The sequence below is a fragment of the Vanellus vanellus genome (genome assembly GCF_965231255.1).
Source record: "Vanellus vanellus genome assembly, chromosome: 24".
NCBI classification, from domain to species: domain Eukaryota; kingdom Metazoa; phylum Chordata; class Aves; order Charadriiformes; family Charadriidae; genus Vanellus; species Vanellus vanellus.
In genome coordinates, this window is record NC_138929.1 from 5,374,607 (window position 1) to 5,394,074 (window position 19,468).

Consider the following 19,468-nt stretch of genomic DNA (forward strand, 5'->3'; position numbering starts at 1 on the left):
CCAGGGTAGGGAGCCTGGACGCAGCACCCCCACATCCAGCTGCAGGCACGGCCCGAGGGAGAGCGCGGAGGAGGAAGATGGGGTGGCCGAGATGCTCAGCATCAAGGCAGACTGCTAATCCGGCCATCAAAGTACCAACAACCACAGTTTCTTGCCCGGTTTCACCTTTAATAACCGTTTGACCAGGTGGGTCAATCATGCTCAGACAGAAGTTTGCAGGACCCACTACCTGGTCCTTTAAAAATAATAAATAATAATAAAAAAAAATAGGAGTACATTTTCTCCGTATCCAGCTCAGTATCTTCCGACCAAAGTATTCCAATCAAAAGTAGTTTTGCTCGATGAACTGAGCATCTAATACTGTTATTTTAGGAAAAAGATGGCCCTGGGCTACGGCGCGCTCAGATGCGGCAGCTCCGAGTCATCTCACGCAACCACACATTTTTTCCACAAATCATTGGTTTATTAGAAAGTTCCCCCCCCCCCCCTCATTTTACAGCATATATATATATTTATATATATATCTTATGTGACAAAGTTAAATACAGTCTGTTTACGCTTGTTAAGTAACGATAGGTTAATTATTTTTAGCACTATTCTGGAAGTCAAAAAAAAACCCAAACCCTGACCGCAGTGTGAAGGGTGCCAGAACACGCATATTGAATCTAGAAGCTAATGAAGCTCAGCATTGAGACATTAATACTGTGTTCTCTTAATTATTTACAGAGAAATCGAGTCCCTTTTTTTTTTTTTTTTTTCCTCTCGCTCCTCCTTTTTGACCATTGTGATTCAGTCCGACCTGCTCAAAGTTGCTCGTTTTAAAGACTAAGTTTTCGATCCTTTGAATCTCTTCCCCCCGACCCGGGTCGCAGTGCTGCGCTTCAGGAGAGGATGGGGAAGGGGACACCAGGTCCTCTTGCTGCCAGTTTCAAAATTGGGCCCTACAGAGCACTTATAAGGTACCCCTTGAACCGCAAGAACACAAAAAGGACCTCAACCTGAAATATCCGAGTCAGCGGGGACAGCAGCAACTCATCCCGGCGCGATGGGAAGAGCTCGTGGATGGAGAAGCCTTCCCGGGGTTAGTGTTATCTGCAGCCAGGGGTCCATGCTGGAGAGAGCAGAGAAATCCCTTCCGGACCACCACCGGCGGGCACAGCCGCAACCGCTTAGTGTGAAACCACCTCTCCCTGTAAGACGGCAAAGGGTTATGGTTAAAAGGCTCTTCCTTCACCAGAGGGCTGTACTGAACCTCTCAGCCCTACGGGCACCTTCACATCACCCGTTGAGAGCCAGGGGGGATAAAAAAAGAAAAAAAAAAAAAAAAAAAAGGGGGGGTGGGGATTTTATACTTTGGGAGAAACCCAAATTCCTGACAGTCCCGAGTCTGCCTCCAATGCCAAATCCTCTGAGCAGCTGCTTCGCACGGCCGGGGAGCGCGCAGCAGGGCCGGGCTGCTTCCCTCCGCTCATTAGCTGTTAGAGTCACCCGTGTCCTCCGCGCACCTCACCTACTCCAAGGCTCACTTTTTTTTTTTTTTTTTCCTTCTGCAAAATGCTAAATGAAGATTATTTTTTGTTGGTGGTGTTGTTTGGTTGGGTTTTGTTTTTTTGTTTGTTTGGCTTTTTTTTTTTTTTTTTTTTTTTACACTTTATAGTACATAAAAACTTCAAAAATACATGAGCTTGATAAAATATACATGCTTAGTCATTTTGCGGCTAGCCGAAACTATAAAGTTGAACCTTTACAAGTGTCTTATTTCACCTACAGCAAACATATTTACACAAAAGCCACCAGAACGAGTACCACTAAAAGAACTGGCTGTAAAAAATATTATTGCGGTATACTACAAATGTAACCTTTTTATATGAGCTACAAAAAGCAGCATCTTTGTTTACAGAGTTCAGTGCAATTCTTTACATTTAAAAAAAAAAAAAAATCCTATAAATTAATAAGGAAACCATCAGTATTACAGAGGAAAGAATACACTTTACATACCCCGGCCACTCTCCCCCCAGTCCTCTGTATTGCTTCAATTCCGAAAGGTTTTCTTCTCTCTCTCACCCGAGTGCCTCTTTCCCAACACCGCAAAAGATGGAAGGTCTGAGTGATGCGTTGGTTTGGGTTTTTTTTCCCCCCCCCTCCCTCTCTCAGAAGCCCAGATTGAAATCACCAAGCGAACCGCGAACCCCTCCGCGGTCCAGGCTATCCACAAGGCGTCACGGTGCAGTCCCCGCGCAGGAGAACGCTGATGCAGGATGGAGAAGGGTCAGAGCACGCGGGCAGCTTCTCTCTTCGGCTTTAAAATAAGATCGTACTTCCACCTCTGCTGCTCGCAACAAGGAATTAAAAAAAAAACCCAAACAACAATATGCAGCGATAGGGTGTCAAATCTCCCGTAATGCCTGAAAACCGGTACTGGCCCAGCCAAAACAAGACCGGCACTGCCCTTCCATCGGTGTCCTCGCCAGGATCCCCAGCTGTCGGTTACCGAATGTTTTATCACTGATTACAAGCCAGATTCAATCATGCTGACTATTTTAATTAGATGACCTCATTAAAAGGATTTTTAGAGACCTATTAGCGTGTATGAAATCTCATTTATCATATACAAGGCAGCAGAAGGAAGATGACCAAGTGTAAGAATCCAGGGGGGAGGCGGGGGAGGGGGGGGAAAGCCCCTTTCCAAGTGTCTCGCTGGTCTACACGTGAAATGATTCCTCGAGGATACAGTGCTGCTACGTGCACGGAGGCGTCCGGGACGCGAGACAGTCCCTGGTCGTGGATATACACAACGCTTACGAACCGACCTACCGCCTGCTGCCACCCAGCCCTCGAGCCTCTGACTTCTTTGGCTGCTAAAGAGTGAAAGGAAATTCTCAAGGCCTCACCCGCCAGCTGGATCAACTTCAACCCCTTCCCAAAACGCAAAAATATTCTCCTTCCTCCAAAGTTACTTCATTTTGTCCTTCATGTGCCGTGACTGGGTGGATGCTGCAAGTCCTGTCCTGAGAAAATGGGGTGCAGCAAAGGGTGAAGATGCAACGCCGTAGCAGCCGCAGCGGCAGCGGGTCTCGGGGCGAGAAGGGTCGGATAAAGAGCGTGAGGAACGGGATGAAAAGTAAAGGGGCCCGGATGGATAGCTGACGCCGGAATGATGTGGATGGGGTGGCTGGCTAGAAACGTAGCGGGGTGCCCTGGAATAATCGAGTGGGTCAAGTGGGATAACGAAATAGGCGTCAAGTGGGGCTGGGGTATATGATGAACCTGAGCGAGAGGCTGGGGATGGGGGTGAGGGTGAATGCCGATGGCGGCGGCGGCGGCGGCAGCGTGGTGCTGCAGGATGGCATGCTGCACGGTGGTGATGGAGGTGGCGGAGGCCGCTGCTGGCTGCTGGATGTGGATGGGCTGCAGGGCAGGCGCTGCCGGCGCCAGGGCCGCCGAGGCAGGGAAGGCCTTGACCTGCTTCGCCAGAAGCTGCTGCTGAATGTGCTGCTGAGCGGCTTGCTGCAGCTTACTGTATTTCTCCATTTCTTCGGGCGTAAAAGTGATCGGCTGGCTCTCAAGCGGTGCTAGAGAGGAGTCTTCTCCTCCTTCCCGGTCGCCTTCGATGCTCGGCTCCCCACTCTGAGGGACATAGCCAGAAAAGTGCTCAACATCTGGAACTAAGGGCATCATACTGGTTTCCACTGGGACCGGCTGGTTGCCCCCGTCCATAGGTTCTAGCCCATCGCCATCACTCGGATCCGAGAGGAAGTTGTGCGGCATGACCAGATCTCCAGAACCAAAGCACTCGGGGAGCGCCGGTGCTTCGAGCGGAATGGACGGCATTTCCACAGCAGGTTCGTCGCGTTTCTGCTCATCCAGAGGTTTGTCCTGAATTACCATCACCACTTCTTCCAGGAGAGACTGCCCGGCCAGCTGAGCCTCTTCGATGCCTTGGGAAACATCCTCAGAATCCGACAGCTCTTGGTCCTCACCCCTCTCCAAGCCAGACTCTTCGTATCTCTTGGCGTTTGGTTTTCGAACGGTTGGCAGTTTCCCAATTAAGGGGAGAACCGGTTTGTTGCCTAAGGAAGGAGGAAGTTTTGGGCCAAAGTAGCCCTGGGGAGGATCTTTGAGCTTTATGCCCACTTTGTTTGCCCCTGCCAGCACCTCGTCAGCAACACAGGGCTTCTTCTCAACCTTTCTGGATTGAATCTTTTCCAGGAGAAGTTTTGCCGTGACAGAGTTCCTCTCCTCTGGACTGCAGTCACCTTCTGAGACCCTCCCCGTGGCAGAGCCGCTGCTGTTTTGGGAGAGGGAGCCGGATCCTTTCAGATCCTCTCCTTTACCATCCTCTTTCTTCAGTGACGATCCTTCACTTCGGCCTGTCCGGAAATAGTGAGGAGATTGTGAGCGATAGATTTTGGACCTGATGAAGTCTCTTCTCCCAGACCTCCTCTCTTCGGGGCTCTCATGGCCTCGAGAGCCCTTCCGTGAGAGAGACCTCTGCGAGTGGCTTCTCGTGCTGCGGCTGCGATCCCTGCTATAGCTGCGGCTCCGTTTCCAGCTGCGACCCGTTACGCTTCGGCTTCTCCTCTTGCTTCGACTGCGGCTGCAGCTGCTGCTGCGTGTTCTGCCCCGGCTCCTTGTTCTTGACCTGCTCCGAGGGTGGGTTCGACTCCTGCTTCGACTCCTCGACCTGCTCCTACTCGAGCTGTAATCATCATCAGAAGAGGAGTACTTGCGCCGCTTTGATCTGTGATTTGAGCTGTTGTAGTCGGAATCATCCTCCGAGTCGTGGGACCGCTTTGAATGGCACCTTGACCGGTCGCTGTAATCGCTGTAGCTATCATCCGAGTAACTTCTCCGACGGCTATACCGGCTGTGGTCCGAGGAAGCGTCCGAGCTGGTCGAATAGGACCTGCGAGAGGAGTGCCTCCGCCCCGACCTGGAGCGGCTCCTGGAGTGGTCGCTGCCGGAGTCATAGTCATCACTGTACTGCGACGGGGATTTCTGCCGGCAGTGCTTCCTGTGAGAGCCCTCGTCGCTGTCGTAGTCCCCGCTGCTCTGCCGGCTCCTGTGGCTGGTCCTGCCCAGGGAAGGAGCCAAACACCGTCTCCTCAAAGCAGATAACTGCTGCAGGTCAACCTTGTGTTTTTTGCTGCCGTGCTCTTGGCAGGAGTTACCACCGTCCTCTTTTTTACCGCTGCTTCCCTCTTCGGCAGACAGAGACTTCCTCTGGGACTCCTGAGAGCACCACTTTTTCTTCTGGAAATGGCTACAGTCTTCAGACAGTTCAGTTTTTAGCGTCCGTTCTGATTCAGCAGAAAGAGAGGATTTGCCTTTTTTGTGCCTGTGTCTTTTCCGTTTCTTGGGTTTCTCTTCCCCCGGGTCAGTTTTTCGGCTCTTCTCGTCAGCTTCCTCCTTGTGTTTACGTTTGTGTTTGCTGGACTTTTTGTGCTTCTTTTTCTTTTTGTGTTTATGGGATCTTCCAGATTTACTCTTACCTGCTATGCTTTTACTGCCGTCCTCTCCCTCTTCCTTACTAACACTCATCAAACTGGACTCCTGCTTGTTCTGGGAGCCACAGGTGGACAGAGCTTTGTTTTCCATTTTCAGAGCAGAACTGTTAGCTGCGCTTTCTGCCTCCTTGGGTTTGCTCATCTCACCAGATTCTGTGCTCTGAACATTTTCTTTACAAAGACCCCCCGAATCCTTAGATTTCTCTGCCCCTTTACCTTTAGCATCTTTGTTGCGAGAGAGTTTGAAATCAAAATACAGGGGGTTACAACTGTATGAAACAGATGGTTCTGCTTTGGTAAATATGAGAAGCTCTGAAGGCCACTGGAGAGTCGTGCTCTCATCTTTACTCAGAACGGGAAAAAAAGGTCCTGTCGGATGCTTTGGTCCTTCAGCGACATCTTTACAGCTCGGGACAGGCTGAGCGACTTCTTTCGTAGTGTCTGGCTCGGGGAGACTGCTCTCCGCAAGATGCTTGCTCTCCTGCGTACTCGCATTTTCCAGGACATCCTTTAGTTCTGTCTTGCTCTGCGGAGCTGCAGTGTCAGTAGTGCTCTGCTCCTTCTGCTGCCCCGTGCTCTCAGCAGCCTTCTCTGTGTGCTTGCCGGATTTGGGTTTTGGAGAACTACCCTTTTTTACTTCATGCGTGTTTTTTTTGTTCACATTTTCAGCTTCCATTTGTTCAGTAGACTTCATGAAAAGCAGGAATTGAAAATTAGGCTTTACTTTACAATGGGCTGGGGGAATATAGTGATAGTATTCTGGTTCAACTGCCATTGGTCCGTCTTCTCGTCTCATCTTTTTTAGTTTAGATAACGTAGAGGCTAGAGACCCACCATCTTTGTCATGTTGGTCATCTTCCTCCGCCTTGCCATCAGAATTATTTGTGCTTTCACCCTCGCCAGATTTCTGCAGGCTGCCTGCATCTGAGGACCCTCTCTCATCAGCTTTCGCTCCGTCTGCAGAACTTGATTCTTCCACGTGGTCCTTGAAAACAGAAGCTATGGTCTCAAGCTTTACCGGAGTCTTCTTAGCAAATGAAAACGACACACCTATCTTCTGCAGTGGAGTGCCCAAAGTGCTCTTAATGCCAAAGCTGATCGCTTGCGCCGTCTGGATGGGCATTTGGCTTGGCATAACAGTGCCACCGACTTGTCCAGTGTTTAGGAAACCTCTGTCCATAGTCATCTCTGTAGCTTGGCCAGAAGTCGTCTGGATGAAAGAGCTGCTGTTGGCTGCAGATTCATCGTCATCTCCACCTTCCTCATCCACAGCCACCGTGGTGGTTCTGAACATGGGTCCGCTTCCAGGAGCGCTGTATGAACAAAACAGAGAAGACAGATGACTGCTATTTGTATACCTCTACAGTTGGGCTCATGCCTCATCTAAAACAGTTTTACACATTTCAAGTACTCTTGTATCCAGAAATATGCATTAAAACAGCATTATACAGCCATTTTAATTGTTTAATAATATTAAACAATGGACGAAAACCAGTATTGCTGGACAAAGCAATCGGGGGATGCTCAGGACTACCATCTTAGTGAGTTCACTCCTACCAAAACCACAGCATGAGGCCAAACTTGCCCTCCAAGCTTGTGCAGCATTACAGGAGCAAGAATACCAGTGCAGCAAAGGGCCGCAGTCCCACGCAGGACTCCCGCACACAGGCTCCAAGGGCGCTCAGGGCTCACCCGTACTCACCATTCAGGCTGCCGCCTCTGTTCAGCCAGTTCGTGTAGACGCCGGAGGGCTTTCTCCTGCTTCCTTTCATCCTTACGTGATCTCGAAGAGACATTGCGAGCAAATTCCCTTTGCTTGAGATCTTTCAACCTCTGAGGCAAAAAGAAAGCAGGAAGGGATTAGACAAAAGTGGTTTGTGGTTAAGTATGCGAAAGCGTCTCTGCTGTAGCACTGGAAATACGCTGTACAGCCCCTCCCCAGTAACATTTATTGAGCTAGGACGGAAGCAACAGCATCTTAGCTCAACAAACCAGATGGAGCGCATTGCCATCCTCCCAGTGGCTAAATGAAAAGACAACTGTCGATCATTTTTGGCTATGACTTCAGGTCGGTGTATACGCATTCCCAATCAACATTACAGGTTTTCTTTAGCACGTACAATAAAGCTGATTTCAAAGCAACAAGCAAATTCTGGAAGGGAAAAAAAAAAAAACACAAACCCAGACCGTTTACTTTGCTGCTCTTGCAGGGTGCAAATGTACTTCACAAACAGTGCATGACAGAAGTCTTAATAGCACGGGCCAAAGAACAGAAAGGGATTAGCTGGTGCAAGAGAGTTACCCAGGTATTATATCTTACAAAAGCAATGTACAAATTACATTGGAGAAGGTGCCAAAAATCCCATGCAAATGATTCCGGTAAGCAAATAAATAATGCAACATACACCACAAACAGTTACTTGCTTTCCTGACAGTAGTTCTGAGATGGTCTCCCAAGAGACAAACTGCTCTAAAACGCAGTGGGGTGTTTTGGGGTTTAATACTTTAGAGGGCAGAAACATTCAGTTCCCCAGAAATCTTATCATATGAGGAAGTAAACCCAAACCCAAGGAATTTCAAACATCGTAACACCACTGAGGAAATCGAGGTATCCAAATTGGATATCTATAACATCATATAATAGAAATCAAACATCCAAGACTTCAGAAAAGTGTTGAAAGCCCTTGTCTCAACGCACTAGGAAAAGAGGCTGCCGTTTTTCCTTTGAATGTGTGGGTAAAAAAAGCCTTGTGAATTTTCAGAGTGCTATACAGACATTTAAGTAACAGAAAGAAGCAAAGAAAGACCTCTACCATTCTAAGGGATTAATTTTTCCTTTTTGGTGCACCATTTCAAACCCTTTCAAAAGGCCCAATTCCAGAAAGCATCACATACCCAGCTTTTGAAAAAGTTTCATGTTTTTCAGCAATTTCATGAAGGGTCTGAAAGACTAATGGTACTCAAAGCAGCAGTCACATTACAAAAATACTCGTACAAGATGTACGAATCGTTGGTGAACTCAAAATATACCTTCTGGCTGGCTGATTCTGCCTCTTTACTGGAGCAGAGTCAGACGGGAACACACAGAAACAGTGGATCTGAAAACTAACCAGAGTTCATATTCGAGGAATTAAGTTGGCCCAATGTAAAGAGAACATTGCTTTGTGAAAAAGGGAAAGATTTGACAAGACAGAGGATTCTCTTACCTAATCGTATTTACTAAAGGTGGTTGAGCGTTACCAAAACCAGAGGGTAGGACACACACACACACAAAAAAAAAATACAGCTATAGACACTAGTAGAAAGAAACTCACTCTTGTGATCTGGACTCCAAAATTAGAAGGGTTTGCTTTCAATACATCAGCTGAAAACGTCACATCACAAAGAAAAAAAGAAAGTAAAAATATAACAAGAGCGGAAGAGAGGGGGAAAAAAAAAAAAAAAATATAAAGCAAGCGTTACTACACAGGCTCTCGGTGTGTCTGCCAGCTATTCTACGGAGAAGGAGCTGAGCCAGCGAAGCTACGGGACTGGGCTACGGGAGTGTGGAGCAGAACGGGGGGGAACGCACAGACACATACACGCACAGACACAGCAATGATCCCACCTGGAACAACAGAGCTACTTTCACCAGGACAAGTAAAGGGCTCAAGGGTTTTGTGGTGTATGTTAAATAGTGAATTTTTTCCCAAGAGGGAGGGGGAAGACAAAAAAAAAAAAAAAAAAAAAAAGACTAAGCAATGCTATCAGCTTTTTCGGGCTGATTTAAAAAGCGTATCTAAAATGCTCCAGGAAGTTAAAGTCACCAACAGCTGACAAAACTATTTAACTGGGGTTTGATGCCAAGTCTCTAGATCACTCATCCATTTGGAAAAAACCATGACCCAGCTATTTACAACAGAAATGAACTCTGACCTTTTACTTTAAAGAGGAAGGTGCAATGGTGCACTCGGAAACCCACATCCACCCCTCAGCCACCGCCTTAAACATCTCCCCGTGAAGTTAAACGGGCTCAGCTGCTAACGATGCAGGTGCCCACAGTGCAATCCTGCCTTCATTACAGCAGGCGGTTTTAATGAAAACAGAATCAAATGCCCATTTCCTTAAAAGCTGACCTTTTTGCGTCTCTGCTCCCCCAAACCTCCCGCCCTCCCACCACGCAACACTTGTAAATCAGAAGCAAGGAAGCACGTGAGCGACCCTGACAGACTGCAACTCCCCAACGGGGAACCCCTAGCTACGCCGAACCCCGTGCCTTTTTGGTGATAAACCGCTAACCACGGTTTCAAGAGCGCTAAAAATGTATCACTCCCCAAATCGGGGAAAAGTTGGTCTGATTTTACGAAGCCGGCCCTACAAAGGACAGAGATCTCAAGGCTGAGTTTCTTTTTGTAACACGGGGGCCAAAAGGGAGAAGGGTCTTGCTGGGTAAGTTTAGGATGGAAATGCACCATGCCATCTCCTTGGGAGTGTAAAATACGGACCGTAACGTAGCTCAGCATCTTTCACCGACCTAAAACGATGCATCTATCATCAGAAATGACGGCTCAAGTCTGCAAGCAGCCAAGTTCCAAGAAACCTGTCTGGTCCGCGTTATCTTACGCGGACGCAACCTGGGGTAGGGGAAGGAGGGACGGCAGAAGACCAGACTGCTCGTCTGTAAAAACAAATCGCTACAGGAAGAGATGCAGGCGGTTACATTCGCAGGCAGCTGAATAGCACCAAACTTCTAAAATAGCAAGAACTTTTCAAAATATCCTGTCAGCGTAACTGTTACCTCGCTAATTGTTCCAACTGCATAATTGAATCCAGTAATTTACCCACGCAAAGAGCGGTGGATAACCAGTTAACTACAGCTATGCTTGCCCTCCTCCCCCAAACCTCAGTGGGGCGAGGCAATTAAAAGCCTCCAGTACAATTTCACAGTAGTAAAAGGAATATATCAAAAGCAATGAAATGCTTTTCAGCATACTCCAGGTCTCATCCTTCCCAGAAAGCTATTTGAACTGCATCGATATTTAAGCTAGGCTTACACTAAAGAAAAGTCCATCTAATCCTTAGGCTAGTGTTCATTATTCTAATCCCCCAAAATCTCTAAATTACTTTTGGACTGCACCATATGTGTGGGTGTTCAGAGGCTGGACAGCCGCAGGAGGCGAGTCGCACAGCCACCCCTTCCCCCCCAGCACAGCGAAGAAATTCGAAGAAGAATTTAACACAGCCACTCAATCATCCTCAGGGAACTTCTCCCCACCAGCTAAGGAAGAGGGGTCGCGGGAACCCATCTTTTTGGGGCGAAATCAGCCTTGTTAAGTTTTCCCGTGGTGCTCAGCAAAACTGTAATTTCTTCAACAGGATCAGGGCCACCAATTTATTAAACCAAAACCAATGTATCAAACCAAACATATAGCTTCAGCGCTACTATAGGATTTAAAAATTAGGAGGCATTTTTTTCTTGATAGGCAGAACGCTTTTTCTAAGCGGCAACGCATTTACAAACTGCAGGATGATGGTAACCATGAAGCCAAGAAATATGGTTCTGCTGGTTTATGACTTCAGCTATAAGAAGGGCCACGTGAGTAAGCCCAGTGATCAGCAAACAGGGACACAAATCGCTCACCGGCACTCAGGTAAAGTTTGTCCACGTTTCTGCACGCTAGCAGCAGTACTTCGCTACCTCGAGCCTTCCTTCAGCTTGGTATTGTGTTTTATTAATAACTGCCGCCCACCTCAGCTTTGTAACGAAGAATAGTATTTTAGGTTTTGAGCCTTGTTTCTAACAAAATTACTAAGAAGTCTCTAAATTTCAATGGGAGTGCAAATCAAGCTCTTACAGAACAGGTTTTCTATAAAATCTGCTATTTCTATAAAATCTCCCGCACAAAGAGCTTTAGTAATGGGTTATCTCCCCATCACTGCATAGCCCAGGAGGGGCCAAATTGGCATACAATGCCATTACCTCACAATTCTCTTCAAATCGGCTTAAATAAGCTGCGCTCCTCCATTACTTAAAAGCTCTAGAGAAAGCCCATCACAGAGACGTGAAGGTGGTTAAATAAAAGGGGGACGAGCAGGATTCAGAATCTGCCACAACAGGAAAATACTCAGCGCACAGTGCTGCAGTCGCCCATGAGATTTTACTGGTGACATCATATTGAGGTAAGACCTCCCCAGTACTGAATTGGAACGCGTTGCTTTTCAGGTTTAAGACCAGCAGTAGATGGATTTTCTCCATTTAAAATTGACAAAGCCCTGCGATTTTGCTGAACTGAGGCCCATTCGAGAGGCATTCTTTGCCTAAAATTGCAGAGCAGAAAGAGATCGTGTTATTCTCAGAATAAAAAAAAAAAAAAAAGCACTCTGCTACGCTGCTTTACGAGACCTGAAGATGCGAGACTTCCACGACAATCCTTATATTCAGGAGAGGAATACGCTGGACCCACGTACAGGGAGATTCCTGCATTGGCTTGAGACAGGAGGCAGCTCATGTGAGAGCACAATCCCATTAGAGCCTACTCCTCCCCTCCTATTGTTCTCGAGTCTCTCTGCCAATCCCTATTAACTAAAATAATAATGTACTTTTCATTACATGCCAGCAGATTTCTGGCTTTCCGAACTTTTGACGTATCCCGATTCTTTGCCACAAAAGCTCCTGGGAGTGAACTACACCATTAGCTAAATATGAGCTCAAAGGATGGCAGCCTTTATAATTTTACATAAGTGAGAACACAAGCCCTGCTTATTTTGGGTAATCAACATTCTTTGCACGCTCATAAACGAAGTGAAAAGAGCAGAGGGGAAATGCCATGCAACTGCAGTTTTATTTCATCTTAATTTCTTCCCTGACACCTCATTTTCAATTTAGGAAAATATACCACGCGTTAATGCAACACAGATAACCCAGCGACACAAGCCTGCCGGCCCTTCGGGGGGGGGCTAGCATCGCTCGCAATCACTTACACGCTGAACTTATTTTATTTACACCTCCCCAAACACGTCTGCCATCAGCAAACGAGCAGCTGAACAGCTAAAACTGGGTTAAGAAAAATACCGTGGCTTTTTTTTTTTTTTTTTTTTTTTTAAGGTAAAGCATTTCTAAGGTAGCAAAACCTCGCCTGTCACACCAAGTATCGCGGAGATTCTCTCTCTTCAGCCTTCTACATCCAAGGTGTGCTTGAAAACACAAGTTTTTGGAAAGCACAAGTCCCATTCTCCCCAAACCAGAAAGTTCAGAGTTTGGATTTAGAGTACTCATCAACCACAGAGGGGACTGCGTTGGTAATTTTGTTGTGCTTTAACAGATCCCTCCCCCTTGGCATTAGAAGCAAAGATCCAGATAATTAGGGCATGAAGAGAACTGCAGATCTATAGTTTCAGTTCTTGGTTCCACCCTCTTTCCCAAAGAGCTTCTCTATGGAAATTTACTCCCTTTGTCCTCTTATAAAGAGAATCTATGCAGAATTAATCACCTACACCTCCAAACACCACACATTTAGAAAAAAACCCACAAGATTAAAGTGACATAAAAGGCTGCGTTACAGTACCAGTTAGCGTTCTCACAGTTAACCTGGCAAAAGTTCACACAGGAATATGTTTTATACATTGAATTCAGAAGGTGAATGTTTTTATTTTGTAGGGTCAGTGACTCAGTAAACAGCTCAACCCTCCATCAGGCGTGTTAGCCAGAATGAGGTGACCGTTTATCAGATTCTGCAAGTTCCTGGATGAAGTAAAAAAAACAATCCAAACCAGTAAGGGCCGACTGTAAACGCTCCATTATTTACACGTAAGATAATTCCACCCATCACAATTTCTGCTAGCGGCTCTAAGTGATGGGCAATACCAATCAGGTTCGTTTGGCATGAATACGCAAACTGGGTACAACCCCGGATAAGGTGACGCGCATTCATCTTTGCGCATATCTAACAAAGATGTCAAATCTCTCTTGATGTCAAACCCCAAAACCGAATTAAGGGCCCACTCGGATATAACGCCCTAAGGATACATTCCCCCTAGGGTATTCCCCCCAGAGTATTCAAGGACTGCAGTTCTCAACACCCGAACGTTACACATCTGCAGGAAAGCAGCCCAAAAATACACGGGGTCCATCTCCATTATCCAAGTTCCTCGCTAGCTGCAGGGGAAGTTTTCTTTCTACATTTCCCTTCTTTTCCATTTGTCTGGTAATTACTATCACTCTGTTGACAGTCAGGACTGTGCAACATCAGAGCCGCGGGTCCTTCATAAGCTACCAGTCCTCCTAGCTGCCAGACTCAAAAGCTCACAGCTGAAAAAAAAAAAAACCATTAAGGATATCAGTAGCTTTCCAGGGTACAAGAAGTTATGACATCTATGGTTACAGCCTTTTTCAGTTGCTCGCTGAAGGATCTTGAAGGGAACTGGGTTTATTTTTCCTCTTGCAGTGCCATCTGTATGATCTCAAGTTGCTTTTAGTCCTCTGGCTTCCCCTGAGAGGCACTGACCATTTGGTGGATAGATAGGGTTACTGTTCTTTAAAACATCTGTACTTCTCATTTCAAGTATCAACTTGTTTAAAAAAATAAATAAATCAATCTAGAGAACAACATTGCACACCTCCAACAAGATGTTTAAGATACAATGACTTAAACAGGCCAATGGTTTGTGATAATAAATTGAAGATTATTCTCCCAGTTAAGGTAATCTCGAAATACTGCCTTTTGGCTAGAAACTTGGTGCTGAGGTCGATTCAGATATACCCAAATGCTACATGAAACCCGTGTAGCCAGGAAATAAATATATAATAAAATCTCCCCTTTAATTGTTTGGTGTTGACAAGTCGGTAGGTCCAAAATATATCCGGTAGGGATCAATACACTTACCTATAGTCCCTGTTTCGCAATAATCCTGAGTTCCTTCCTGGAATACAAGACAGTGTCTTTGTAACTTGGGAGCGGAAAGGGATCTGAGGATGGAACATCTATTTACAGGGACAGCCTAATGCTCGCTGCGCCACAGAAGGAATAAGCAAACACTTCAAATGTCGTGGGTATGTGTAACTAAAAATACTTAAAAGCAAAAGTGATCCTGTGGAAATCTGTTGAACGAGCTAAGCAAAAGGCAAAAACGAAGCCCTGTTGCCTCAAAAGAAGACAAAACATTGCAGATAATGTATACCAAGCCAGTTTGCTCTAATTATCTAGGATACCGTAATGTCTCATCTTTCCAAGACAGCCTGCTGGTTAGCCTACTTTTAAGAAAACTTTGGTTTTCCTCAAAAAAAAAAAAAAAAGTTAGCATTTACGCAGCCTTGCCTTCTTGTCCAAAGAGGCAAAACGTGACACATCAATGTGCAATGTGTTATGAAAAGCACAGCAGTTTGATTGTATTTTTAAATTACTTTATAATTTAGAATAGACTGTTAGAAATGAGCCCACCTTGAGCGGTAACGAACAACAGAAGAGAGATAGTGTTACTTATGCAAATTTACCTTCATTATTCCTAGGTAGTTTCAAGTTCACTTACTGAACATTGACCCATCAGCGGGCACACATTTCAGCACGACAAAGCTGGACAAGCAATTTTTTCCCTAAGCAAAGCATGATTGCTTCTTTGTTTAAATCCCTGTGTAACCAGAAATTAATGCTGGGTGACGTAGCGAGAGTTTGAAGGCTCATTTTCTCCAAAGCCTGCCTGAAGTTACTGCAATGGATTCAAATTATCCAAGTACATCAATTCCTTTAAAAATAATCAACAGTACCAAGCAACCCCCAAATTCTTTCTCCCGATGAGAAGATTACGCCACCCTGTGTGTTCCCAAGACCTTTTTCTTTCAGGTCTCTCGCATCCCTGCTGACGACTCCTTTTGTACCAATGAGAGGTGGTTGCTTTCCACAGGTTTGTTTCTTCTTCCACAGCATCTCTAGATGCTAGAAGGCCTCTCACACCTTGCCAACCTCACGTCAGTCCCCCTGTTAATCACCCGAGGGTTTTAAACAGGAGCCGACATAATCATACCGCATCACCACACTGTAAGAATGTGACACAAACAGGTCCTTCCACCTCCTAAAAGGATGCATGTAATTGCACTCGAGTTTCAGCCAAGTCGATGGAAAACTTGAGATGAAGTACGCTGCTATCAGGTATCACAACTGTGCCACCGGCTCGGTCAAAGCAGCCCGTTTTCCCAATACAAAGTAAATGAATGAATATCTGCTCTTAATTCTATTAAACCACAGTTCATCCAAGTACTCAAACAGAAACTGCCCTGCCCCGAGATTTCCACTTAAGACTCCCTTAGTGAATTTACTTGGAACTATACTTAATGCACAGGAGAAAGAAAATCACACTCTGTAACGTCATATTTTTGGTTTTAGGCTGTTGCTTCACTGCTATTTTGCAAGATCTAGTACTCTACAGCACATCCTCCAGAAGTTATCAGCATTTTAATGACTGTATTGTTAGAATTTAGGACTAGGAATATGAAAAACCTCCTGTGAGCAATTTCATCTCCAGACAAGAACACCACTGCTATCTGCTGTACATTCACATCTCATTTAGCAGCTTCGAATGGTCAAATAGATCAGGCTAACACGTGAACTTCTATTAATTACTGTGCAGTATGAAGTATCGTGTAGATACTAGGGTACGTCCCTACCTTGGGACCAAAGCCAGTTCCACACAGATTCTGAGCCCACCTTCTCCCGAGGGTTACAGAATTTGGGAAGTGCTCCTTCTTCTATGATTCCTTTGACACAGCCCATTATCTCATAGTCTGTTTTCGGTAACTTGACAGAACACAGACTGAAGTATTACAATGCGCGCACGTGGCACATCATTAGTCTCCAAAGTCGTGCTACGTTAAAAGCTGATGCAAACTGGGAGCCATCCATACGCACGTGTGCTCTTCCCAGTTTAACAGCAGCCCATTCCTGCTCGTGGGTCATTCAAAACCGGGCTCCTTGATGCCAACCATGGAATGGTTTTTTTTTTGTTTGTTGTTTTGGGTTTTGGTATAGTGGGCGTAAGAATCTTAACCAGTGACATAAACCACCCATTTCTGGGGCTATAGGGAAAATAGGTACACTGGGGAAATTCAAAGTATTAACCACAAACAAGAAACGAGAGCACCGCAACGAATATAAAACTGATGAACTGTGCTATAAACACTTGTTTACCTGCTTGTGAGCGTGATCGTAAGAGTTTATGTGGTTGTCAAACTCTTGATGCTTTTGATACTGCTTGTCACAGAGTTCACAGTAGAAGTTTGCTCTGAGGTCTTCCAAAGCCTTGGCAATTGCCTTTTCTTTATCAACATAGTCCTGCAAAATTAACAAAATAAATGCTGCTGTTAAACTTCCTGTAAAACCAACTGAAAGACGATGAACCAGTCCTTTAAGGAAAAACAGTCCTTAAGAAAACCTTAGCATACACTGATGATTAAAGTATTTTTATTAAACCAACCAGTCTTTGCAAATTAAAAGGTATGAAGAATAACTTTGGAATATTACCAACCTAGCCTCGACTCAGCTTCCCAGAACATAATTTATCACTCGCACAGGTATCAGTAAAAGGACACTGCTTATAAAAACCCCTTGTGCTGATGGCAGGAAGGCAAGAGGAGAGCCTGCCGGATCGTCTGAGATAAAAGAGAGGTTCAAAGCCTCAAGCTAACACGTAAACAAACCGGCAGCTGCCTGCTCACCTAAGACACACAAAATACACATCGAACCAAGGAAGATCACTGCTTTTGGAACAGAATCTTAGAACTTTAAATGCTGATACTTCCTCCATTTTGAGTGCTAACAGCTGTCGGCTTGAGCTCAGTTTGTCTGCAATCCAAAAGGGAGGAACGCAGACCGGCGGCTGGGGAAGCACAGTTCAGAAACCATTGAGCCCAGTTCACTTCAGTGCGATTTTTTTCAGTCGGTGAGATCTTCCCAGGAGCAATGCTGCGCATTGAGCTGAGCTCAAATCCAGTGATTACACTGGGAGTGGGTACAGGTGGTTGCCATTTAATAAAAGGAAGGGGAAGAAGACCACCTTACAGGTTGCAGACAGCAATTTTTTTCCTTATATAATTCAGCATTTGTATTTGGTGCAAAACCAAACCCCCAAGCAAAGTTGAGGTGTCTACATTGGCAATGGTCACATCCTCCCCTCTTCTGCTCTAAGGAGAAGTAGCAGCTTTTGGATTGGCAGAGTTACAGAGCTGTGGGACTGCGTGGGAGTCCCAGTCCCTCCAGTGGCTGTAATGGCTGGAAGTCCCAGTGCCTGGAAAGGAGCCCGTGCTGCTCCGAGCCCTGTCCCCAGGGCACAGCACAGCGATGTGGACCTGGGGGGCTCCACAACACACTTGATGCTAAGACACACACTGATCTCAGGGCTAAGCAGCTTCTTCCTCTAGCCAGGTCCTTTCAATTACAATCCCACCAGCAAAATTAATAAAACATCACCACTCTTTACAAGAAAGCTGGGGAAGGTTTACCTTAACAAGATGATTTACAGAATCACAGAATCTTTTAGATTGGAAAAGACCCATAAGATCATCTAAGACCTGTAAGATCATCTGATGATGGTTTACTCTGATGCATACTAAAAAAAAACCCCACCCCTACAAATGCTGTATTACAAAGCACTCTACTAACACCAGCACACCCCATATAGCTATTTACCATATGCAGTTCAACTGGAATAAAGACAAATTATGTAAGAAAAAACAGCCTAACATTTGAGAAAAAGCAGCTAAGAGTTTAAGAGTTTGTCTTCAATACAAACTTCGTGTGGGGAAGTTTCCTTGCATTAGGAAGAGGAGCTAGCAAACATTTAAGAAAGAAAATACTGTGAAAGCTTTTTTCGTTTTATTTAAGATCTTCTTCAAGGCAATATGGTTTATCTCCCAGTTACCACACCAAAATTACATTAAAATAATATTGCTCAGCATGTTTTCTACAATGCAAGATTAATATAAAAAAATTCAGCACCGGGGGTGGGGATATGAAAAATTCTACTGCTAAAAGTTTTTTTTCAATTTAAAGCACTGTTCACCTTCTAAATAAAAAATAATAATAATAAAAAAATCTATTTCAAGTTCCTGATTCCACCTATTACCAGAGGCCCTCGCTAAGAAGAAGAAAAAACCAACAGAACTATCTAGTGGTTTGAGCCTGAAGCAGGTCCCCAGGAAGACAAGAAAGGAAAACAGAACAGCGTGAGATCTACAGAACAATGACATTTAAAGTTCCTCTGAAACCCTGAACCAGCTTCCTGTGCCATGGGTAGGGTTTATTCAGAAAGCATCCTGTGGCTAAACAATGAAAACACAGCCATTTGAATGATCAGAATCTACACCAAAAAAAAAAAAGAAGGGGAATTAAAGAACATTTCTTGCTTGCGTCTCGGTTGCAGTTATCTGAAATCCCTTTGAGACTCACTGAATGGCTAATCAGGATGCGGCCACAGTTGGCAATTACATAATGGACTCCTGCGGAGCAATGGAAAAAAAAAAAAAAATCACGATTGCAGAGATTTTCACAGATTAATAGAGAAACGCAAGAGCCTAACGATAAAGCATGCTAATAAAAACACATCCGAGTTGTGAGAGACTATTACTGCTCCACAGAGTTCCTGAAAAAAAAAAAAAAAAAAAATCTGAGCTGAATACTGGCAGGAAGACAAAACAGGCTGAGAGCAACATGCGTTCAACTGCATGTGAAAAGACACTTGCAAAACCCAAGAACTTCTTCATAAATCGCATTGCAGACCCGAGACAAAACCTTATTACATGCAATTCGCACAAGAGCTCCTACCAGCCACTCTGAAACCAAGAAATACTTTGTACTCGACAGCTGCTGCTGTCTGAAGGTGCCCAGCGTCGCAGCTGGGGGTTCGCTGCGGAAAGGGATCCAGGCTTTGGACCACACGCTGCCCGAGAACGGCCAACGTCACCGCCAAACCTTCCCTTTGTAGCATGCGAGCAGCAT

At 45.4% G+C, this 19,468-nt stretch overlaps 1 protein-coding gene across 2 annotated transcripts in view; it reads right to left on the minus strand.

Annotated features, from left to right (window-relative positions):
* Nucleotides 1-535: 535 nt before the first annotated feature.
* The window catches only part of GPATCH8 (G-patch domain containing 8), a 58,498-nt gene continuing 39,565 nt past the window's right edge, over nt 536-19,468 (minus strand). The window contains exons 6-9 of one of the 2 annotated variants that reach the window (XR_014270017.1): nt 16,664-16,807; nt 7,210-7,340; nt 1,999-6,820; nt 536-1,190 (exon numbers count right to left, since the gene is read on the minus strand). Coding sequence is in view for 1 of the 2 variants with exons in the window: in XM_082494866.1 (XP_082350992.1) it covers nt 2,971-6,820; nt 7,210-7,340; nt 16,664-16,807 (4,125 nt within the window). In the remaining variant the exon portion in view is untranslated. Of the gene's footprint in view, nt 6,821-7,209; nt 7,341-16,663; nt 16,808-19,468 lie in introns of both variants that reach the window. The other variant, XM_082494866.1, reaches the window with a different exon arrangement.